Genomic DNA, 10,182 nt, shown 5'->3' with positions numbered 1-10,182 from the left:
GCTTTTTACATGCCACTGGCATGGGAGCCAGTCAGGCAATGTATATATATATATATATATATATATATGCATAGTGCCTTGAGACAAATGTTGGACATAAGAAGCATAGAATGTGGTATGCAAGAGAGATGTCTGCGCTGGTATGGTCATGTACTACAGATAGATGAGAGCTGAGTGAGGAAGTACCATTCCCTAACTGTAGAAGGAACCTGTGGAAGAGGTAGACCAAGCAAGACATGGTATGAGGTGGTGAAGCATGACCTTCGAACATTGGGCCTCACAGAGGCAGTGACAAAAGACTGAGATATCTGGAGTTATGCTGTGACTGAGAAGATCCAGCAAATAATGTGAGATCACAGCTGTAGCCTACGCCAGTGTCGCATAATTACCCCACCCCAGCCCACTCAAAAAGTACCTTTGGATTGTAGGGCGACATGCCATGATTGAGGAGACCTATTGAGTCAAGTACACCAACGTCAAAATCAAATCAAATCACAATCAAATGGAAATTGTAGTTGTGGTTGATGCCAGCTCCGCCTGTCTGGCTCCCCATGCCGGTGGCACATAATAAGCACCGTCTGAATGTGGTCGATGCCAGCCCCCTTGCCCCAACTGGCTCCTGTGCTGGTGGCATGTAAAAAGCACCATCTAAACGTGGTCAAAGTCAGCCCCCTCTGGCTCCTGTGCTGGTGGTACTTAAAAAGAACCCACTATACTCTCAGAGTGGTTGGCGTTAGGAAGGGCATCCAGCTTAGTAACACTGCCAGATCAGACTGGAGCCTGTTGCAGCCTCCTGGCTTCCCAGACCCCAGTCAAACCATCCAACCCATGCCAGCATGGAAAACGGACGTTAAACGATGATGATGATGAATAAATATATATATATATATATATACATATATATATATATATATATATATATATATATATATATAGATAGAGAGAGAGAGAAAGGGGGGGGAGCTGGCTATTGTCTGTGGCAGGGCCATCACAGTCATTACTGTAGAGCTCGGCAGACCATCCCACTTGTTCTGGGATATGTGGCCCATTGCCCACTCCCCCTCCATCTTATGCTGTTTTCCCATTTCCCTCTTTTCCTTTCTTATCTCTTTCCTGTTTTTTTTGTGTATTTAAATGTCATAATAAATCAAGTGAAGTTATTACAGCAGGAGTGTCCAATTGTTCTATTGACAGAACTGTCAACTCATTGAATTTCTGTGTGTGAAGTGGTTGAGAATTTCACAGACACGCTCCCATAAGATAATTCCCAAATAAATTCTTTGTATGTAACAAGGTTGAACCTTTGAATTACAGTTCCTCAGACACTTTCTGTCTGCTCAAATTGAATTGCAAGGCTTCAGTCAACCCAATGCTATGGTAAAGGTACTAGCCTAAGATGACACACAATGGTATAAATCCCAGTGAACTTCTTAACCATGCAGCCATTCTTCATTCCTGCAACTGTGTGCATAGATACACAGACACGCACACACATCATCAACATCATCACCACCATCTGTAAAGCAGTTTTATTATGCCTTTCCTGTCACCAACCTTTACCAAGTGAGGTAATATTTCCCCATGGCAGACATATTTTCACAGGAAATTGGAAATGATCAACGCTGCTTATAATGATGACAATGCTTATTTACAGCTATCATTATCATCATCATCATCGTTTAACATCTGCTTTCCATGCTGGCATGGGTTGGACGGTTTGGCTGGTGTCTGGCAAGCCAGTGGGCTGCACCAGGCTCCAATCTTATCATGTGAATAAATGCACACGCATACACAACACACACTCACAAGGCTTGGTTGGCCCAGAGCTGTAGTAAAAGACACTTGCCCAAGGTGCCATACAGAGAAGCTGAACTCAAAACCTCATAGTTGGACACCAAATTTCCATGCCTGCACCAGTGTATGAGTGTCTGTGTGTCATTAAAATTACTCCATCTTCTTCAGTGTATGAAAAACAGTTGATCTCCAAAGGGTTATTAACCACCTCTTAAATAAACACATAGTACTTTGTATGAAACTCTAAACCACTAGTTAAATAACAAACACCTTCAAAACAAAACAAAAAAGATAAAAATGAAAAGCAAAATATCTGATAAAATGTCAAAAATTAGAAAACAGCAGTCTTTGACCCTAATTTCAATTAAGTTAATTAAACAAAAGCTTGGCTAATTTAAGAAAATTGACATAGAAGCACACCCTGTGCTCTCTTAACTTATTAGATTTTAGTTGAATTCTTATATTTCCTCCTATCTCTACATCAAATATGACCTCATCTGAAATTTATTAATGAGCAGCATAAGAGCAGGTTACATAAGTCATGCTCTAAAGTAATCTGTAATACTGCTACTTATAACATTCTGCCTTCTCCATCACCCAGCTTTTTGTTTAACGTTGATCGCACAATATTTCAAGGTCAGAACAAGAAATTTAGGAAGCCCTTAAAATATCAATTGTTTCCTGCCTAATGAATGGTTTGAAGGCAATACTGAACTTTTTTTCTTGTTCCATAGTCGTTCCAAAGTGATCCTGGAGATGAAGAATAATTAATGCAACAAAAATAGGACACTAGCGGATTGTGTTTCAGAATATTTTCGTACATAAACACAAGGCCAAACATGTTTTAGGGGAGTGAACAGATGGTTATATTGACCATAGTTCTTTACTGTCTGTGTGTGTGTGTGTGTGTGTGTGTGTGTGTGTGTGTGTGAGTGAGTGAATGTTGGCATTCCATAGCTACAGTATTAAATGTAAAGTGATTGTGTAGCTACAATATTAAACATAGAGTGGTTGTATAGCAACAGTTTTATCTCTGGAAAGATAAAAGGCAAGGTCAATATTTTGTGGATTTGAACTTAGAAGTTAAAGGGCTATAACTAAACATTGCAAGACCTTTTATCCAACGCTCCTAAGTTGTATAAGTTACTGTCACTCATCATATAGGTATTTCTTGCAACACCAATATATTGTGTGATTGTTTAATACTGTAGCTTTATAACCACCTATACATTACAAGTTAGGGAATGCAAGCATTCACTCACATACATACATACATACATACATACATGCATGCATGCTTATATATACATGCATACATATATATATATATATATATATATATATATATATATATATATATATATATATGCTGGTGGCACATAAAGAACATCTTTTGAACGTTGGACCTCACTGAGGCAAAATGGCTGAGTTCCTTTCAAGTGTTGGGCCTCACAGAAGCAGAGTGGCTGAGTTCCTTTCGAGTGTCAGACTTCCCGGAGGTAATGACCAAGACCTTTGGCATTATGTCATGCTTGAGGAGAAGACCCATCGAGCTGAGAAAAATTGCAGACATAACAGATACCAGTGTCATGCAAATTGACACCCATGCCCTTGTGGCATGTAAAAGCACCCATTACATTCTCAAAGTGGTTGGCATTAGGAAGGGCATCCATACCAAATTAGACTGGAGTCTGGTGCAGCCTTCCAGCGTGCCAGCCCAGGCAAACCATCCAACCCATGCCAGCATGAACAACGGTCGTTAAATGATGATGATGATGATGATGATGATATATGGCAGTTTGTTTCTGCCAATTGTGTCCATAAGGCATTGGCTTGTTCAGGCTAAAGTAGAAGACACTTGCTCAAATTGCTGCACAGACTGAACCCAAAACCATGTTGTTACAAAGCCAGCTTCTTAATCACACACCTGCTTGCATCTATTGAGTATATCATCATCATCATCATCATCGTTTAATGTCCACTTTCCTCTGCTTGCCTGGATCAGATGGAATTTGTTGAGGTAGAGTTTCTACAGCCAGATGCTCTTTCTGTATAGAGTGTCTAATCTTTTGTTATGTATTTTTAGTTATCATTTAATCCCAGATCAGCCTTGACCCAGTTGACCCATAACCAAAGACGTTCCTGTGGTGACCATCACATCTTTTATTCAGATCAAGTATATCTAGGGTTATATTATTTAATGTTCCCATTATTTTATAAGACAATAGGGTGTCATTTTTGAGAAATTTGGTTTCTATCTTTAGCATATTACATGACTGACTCAAAGCCAATGATGTTATTGATGCTAGTGTTTGTCTGCACGTGTGTGTGTGTGTGTGTGTGTTTTATGGTTGATAAGAATTTACAAGGGTGGGAGTATATATTATTGTTGATGTTATTTTTATTGTTGATTTATTATTTGCAACAGGATGTGATAATAGCCAGCTATGTGAGGACACCTATCATTCCCTTTCTGGGTGCCATGGCATCGGTACCAGCACCCAAACTGGGGTCAGTGGTCATTACTGAAGCTCTGAAGAAAGCAGGTAAGTTCATGCTAAGGAATATGTCATAACAGTGTTGGAGCAATTAGCTGGTTGGGTGATATTACAAAGATTTGTGCAGTAGAGGAGTATGGACAGCTAGAGGAAGGTGTGAGATGGGTAGTGTATAGCATATGAAGTCTATAGTGTGTGTGTGTGTGTAAGTGTATGGTGCGTAGTCTGTAGTATGGTATGATGTAATGTGTGTATGTTTGATTGTGTGTCTATGTGTAAAGCTTGTATTTGTATGTGTAAGATTTGTTAGTGTGTGTGTCTGTATGTATGGTGTAGTATAAAGATGTGTCTGAGTATGTAGAAAGTTTGTAATGTGTGAATATAGTGTACAGTTTGTGTTTATGTGTATGTATGGAATGTAGTATGTATATAGAATGGTAAGGCTAGAGTATATAGTGTGTGTGTGTGTGTGTTGTCTGTGTATGGTGTGCATGTATGTAATATTGGTCTTATTTAATCACACAGACACGCATGTGTGTGTGAAGTACAGCGTGTGTGTACGTCATGTCACTAGACATATCTGTACCATATAAAAGAATAAAAGAGACCGAAGTCTATCATATTAGTGTATGGTCTGTCTGTGTTGTAACCACTCTATGATCACTCTATGGTGACAGTGATTACAATTGACAACCAGAAATAATCCTTCACATGTATGCAGTGTGGCGTGTGCTTATCTGTTTATGCATATTTGGCTATGTATGCAAGTTTTCTCTCTATGTATATATCTGTCTCTGTGTATGCCAGTATCTTTGTGTGTATATGTGTTTATGTGCATATATATCTGTGTGTCGTCGTCGTCGTCGTTTAACGTCCGCTTTCCATGCTAGCATGGGTTGGACGATTTGACTGAGGACTGGTGAAACCAGATGGCTACACCAGGCTCCAATCTGATTTGGCAGAGTTTCTACAGCTGGATGCCCTTCCTAACGCCAACCACTCAGAGAGTGTAGTGGGTGCTTTTACGTGTCACCCGCCCTGTGTGTGAATAATGTTTGAGTGTGTGTATGTATGGATCTTCTTGTATGTATATGTATTGGCATTTACTGTAGATTTATAAGAAGTGTCCATTCAATAAGTCTCTGTTATTTCCTGTTAGGTATTAGCAGTGAAGATGTGCAGGAGGTGTACATGGGCAATGTATTGCAAGCTGCCTCCGGACAGGCACCAACACGTCAAGCTCTGCTTGGAGCAGGTAAGTAACTCTCCGTTTCTCCTTCCCCTCCCTCTCTCTCTCTTGCTCTCAGTCTCTCCATTTCTTTTCCATCCTTTCAGAAACAGCATCAGCAGTCACTGCAAATGACAGTGCCCTATTGTGGCCAAGTTTTGATAAGTTGAATGCTCTAAAGACTTGATCAGCCTTCCTGCATGTATGTCTGTTCAGATATATAAACAGCATCAACAGCAATAAAACAGTCATTGCTAAAAGCAGTACTCCAGCATGGTCATCTATAATATATAAATCCCATTCTGTCTGTATATGTATGTGTGTAAAAGATTATAACGGCTGTATTTTTCAACTAATTATGCTGAAATTTTACACAGGTAAAAGACGTCACAGTGGTGCATCAGTCAAATTTCATAACATAATCATTAGTTTCAAAGTGAGATTTGCCCTTTTTTAATCAAAATCTTGATGGAAAATCTGATTTTAATGACACTTATTGGCTATCATTCTGAAAATCATGTATGAACAGCCGCTATGTTCGTCCAATCAGCATCAGAGCATTAATTGCATTTAGTTTTCTAAGCAATTTCATGAAAGAACATATGTGATTGCAGTAAAAATCGAAATCATTCTAGAATGAACTGTACTCGAACACGTGCATCCAGGCATGTCATTCTGTGTTTAATAAATAAGCTGATACAAAAGAGTAAGAAGACAAGGCAGTTATTTTGAATAATGAATAAATGGCACTAATTGGTGATCAATCAACTGTGTGAATATTTTCTCACAACAAAATTCAATTGACTGTAGAAAAAGACAATTTGATTGGTGATTGAGCGTGGAAATTTGGGTGACAAATATCTAAAACTTATATAAAACAAAAAATGAGCAGTACTTTTCAACTTTTGCATGACTCACTTGATTTGACATGAACATAGCCATTGTTTAATCCTTAATTCCATTTCATGAAGAAGGGATATTAGTATCAATATTTCAAATTATGAGTTATTGTTTATCAGTAAGCACAACTGAATGATATTTTGGCAAATTCTTCATATCATTTTTACGAATTTTACAAATCAAATTCATCAGATACATTCTAAAAAAAGTACTGTTTGGTCGGTTCTGGTACCTTACTCATCCACAAGGTTTGCTACTTTATCGGTCAACATCGCATATTGCCGAACCCTATATCCCATTTGAAGTTTTCCGGTTACGTGGACTTAAATAACTTTATTTATAAAGAATTTCCATTACTTCCAAATTAATATAAGGTAGTTTTAATGCTAACATCCTTTTTTCCCTAAGGAAGCCCAGTTTTGGCTGTCTTTCATTTTCAGAGAAGTCCTAGAAACCGTTTCAGTTTGCACATTCTTTTTATTTAAATTTCGCATTTAAGTGTGATTATTTCTTAGAAATACCCTTTACCTTCTGCTACCTGTCAATGCACTGGCGTTTGCTTTGATTGTTTATCCTTTTGGCCGGTAGAATATTGATTTTCTTGAAATACGTTCTGTCCACATGTGCTTATAGATGTGAATACTCATTCACAACTGTCCGCATCCACGTGCCATTTGGTGCTTCACTACAAATAATTGTGTGCTTTAGCGTTGTGGGAATTTTTTCGTGTTGAAATACCATATTTAGTGCTTGCAAACAGCAACAAGGTAGATTTAATTGATTTTATAAAGATTCACTCAATTACAGATTTTTGATAGGATGCCTCACAAAAGCAAGAGTTACATTGGCAGAAAAACAAAAAATGCTCCTGTTTTGCACTCCTTGTGGGCAAGCAAGACAGAAGAACAATGTATGCTTTGGAGTGCTTCTACTTCAGCCACCAGACTGGGTGACATTTGCTAGTATCAGATAATCTAATGAATTAAAAAGCTCATTAGCACCTGTATGTGTGTGTTTGTGTTTATGTGTTTATGTATGTAGTTGTATGTCTGTGTACTTGCGTGTATGTAAAACAGTACTTAGTATTTGTTACCTGAGCATTGATACAGAAAAACTTTCTTCAATCCAGACTCTCCCTGTATTAAGGGGAGGTAAGCATTGGAATAATGCTTAAATTTGATCTAGACAAATTCAAAAATCTCAGTTGATAAAAACTAGACTTATGCATGTAGTGAGGTGGAGAGAGAAAACAAATGTACATTAGTACAAAAGCAAATGCTACATTTATCTACAAGCATAGTAATAAGTCTGAGCATGTTTCATTCTTATTAGATCTCTTCATGGAAGCATTGTCTTTCTTGGTTGATGTGCTTTTAAGATCTCATTTTGTGCTGAAAGGATGGATCTTCTTGAGCACAGAAAGTCACCAATCATTTAGGTCCTTTGTTATTTCCTCCATAGAGCTCAACAATCTGATGTCAACCTCCTCTATTTCATCCTTCATCTTCCTGGGTTTCCATCTTCCAGAGGTGTCATCCACATTCACTGATTGGCAGCTGTGCTCATCCATACACACCACATGACAAGACCCCTGCAACTTCTCCCTTGCATTCTACAAAGGTGAGCTGAAGATTTCCCAGGCTGACTATGAAGGAATGATGCTAGAGCTGTGAAATCTTGCATGCATTAATTTCAGCTCTTCTTATTAATAACTTCATTATATCTTACCAGGTAAACTGACATCTGATTGTTTAAAGAATACTTCAAAAGTGACTGGTAGCAACAGCAGATATGACATCATTGTCATTGTGGCACTAGTTCCCAACCAGGTGTTTTTTTCATTTTGGGGAACAGATGATAGTCAGATGGGGCTAAATCAGGGAGGTTGATCAACCAGTTCAAAGCCACAGTCACTCACAGCAGCCATTGAAACCAAGGACTTCCATCCTGGAGCATTGTCAAAACTCCTTTCATCAGTTTTCCTGGGTATTTGGTCTTGATAGCCTTTTGAAAATAGTCAATAAACAAAATGCCTTTTGCATCCCAGAAATCTGAGGCTATTACCCTCCTTGCAAATGAAACGACTTTGGTCTTCTTTAGAGCTGTGAGGAGGAATGTTGCCTCTGCATTAATTACCTCTTTGTCTCTGGCTCAAAATGTTGAAGCCAACATTTATCCTGGCTTAGGAAATGTTCACGGAATCCATCTGGATCTGCTTTAAACAATGTCAGATTTTCCTGTGATGTCATCAGCCTGGTGTGCTTTTGATCAGCTGTCAGATGTGACATCCATCAAACAGAAACCTTCATTATGCCAAGTTCATTGTGCAGAATATTTTCAGTTCTCTCACAGGATATGCTAATAGCATTGGCTATTTGGTTTCTAGTCAATGACTTATCATCCATCACCATGTGGTGAACACGATCAATGTTTTCCTCAGTGGTGGCAGTTGTAGGATGTTGAGACCTTGGGTCATCTTCAAGACTCACCCTTCCCTTACTAAATTCAACTGCCCACTTTTCACTGTTGTTAAAGTTTGAGTGTTACCCCCCCCCCCCGCTAGTGTAGCAAGCATGTCAGCATGAATGTCATTGGAGGCTAAGCCCTTTTTCTGTAGGTACTTGATAACACCATGATGCCAAGTTTTCTCCATTTTCAAGAGAAGTCACTACTAGTTACTTTTGAAGTATTCTTTAAACAATCAGATGTCAGTTTACCTGGAAAGAAATGATGCAGTTATTAATAAGAAGTGTTGAAATTAATGCATGCAAGATTTCACAGCTCTAGCCTCACTCATTCATAGTCAGCCTATGAACCTTTCAGCCAACCCTCATTTATCTGATGCCTCTTATACCCAGTTCTTCTCTTAAAACATTTGCACTTGGTCATTCATACACTCTGATATTGTATATCCAACAGACTATGCTAGCTTCATTTCTTTCTAGTCTTCACATATCATCTGCATTTGCAGTCCATAATTCACTGCCACATAGCATTGTTGACACTACTTTCATGATGGTAACACTTATTTATAACTATCATGCAAGGTCAAAGCAGAGGGACAGTAACACACACATGCACACACATGTTTGTGAAGCAAACTTCTTGACACATAGTCCATGCCTGTATATTTGTGTATATATATGTGTGTGTAACTCACTCTTCCCTGCACACACACACACACACACACACTCGGTATAGACTTTTTAAAGTTACTTTTACATCCCTTAAAATCTGTTTACTTAAATTATCTGATGTCTCTTTCTCTCCTATCTCCACTTATACACTCAGATATGTTGACTGGGTATTTGCTACTTCAACCAACTTCTCTCCTAAGTTTCTCAAATGTAAATATTTAAACTTCTTCTTTGCTAATATGCTTGTATATCTTTCATTTCTCCCTTTTCTCTCATTAAATACTTGCCATTTCAGACTGACCACCATATTGCCATGCATGTTGGTTTACCCTTGATGTGCATGCCCTCACACTAACACCAGCTACCAGATATTTATCCTGATTCACTTCCCTAACATGCAACATAGCTTTAACCCCCCCTTTTGAGGCTGCCAGAGTCATATCCTGTCTTACACATCTTGTATTCAATACATGGTGACTTTAACTATACCCCCCATCACAATAGGTGTCATCATCATCATTATCATCGTTGTTTAACGTCTGCTTTCCATGCTAGCATGAGTTTGATGATTTGACTGAGGACTGGTGGAACCAGATGGCTACACCAGGCTCCAATCTGATTTGGC

The 10,182-nt window shown here is 38.6% G+C and overlaps 1 protein-coding gene across 4 annotated transcripts in view; it reads left to right on the top strand.

Moving 5' to 3' along the window:
• LOC106875380 (acetyl-CoA acetyltransferase A, mitochondrial) overlaps positions 1–10,182 on the top strand; it is a 75,150-nt gene that overhangs the window by 38,687 nt on the left and 26,281 nt on the right. For all 4 annotated transcript variants that reach the window (XM_089348190.1, XM_052965780.2, XM_014923483.3 and 1 more), the window contains 2 exons: positions 4,223–4,340; positions 5,452–5,547. In XM_089348190.1, the coding sequence (XP_089204316.1) occupies positions 4,223–4,340; positions 5,452–5,547 (214 nt within the window). The remainder of the gene's footprint in view (positions 1–4,222; positions 4,341–5,451; positions 5,548–10,182) is intronic.

Source organism: Octopus bimaculoides, chromosome 2 (genome assembly GCF_046866305.1).
Source record: "Octopus bimaculoides isolate indiv1 chromosome 2, ASM4686630v1, whole genome shotgun sequence".
Lineage (NCBI taxonomy): Eukaryota > Metazoa > Mollusca > Cephalopoda > Octopoda > Octopodidae > Octopus > Octopus bimaculoides.
This window is presented reverse-complemented; position numbering and strand designations above follow the sequence as displayed.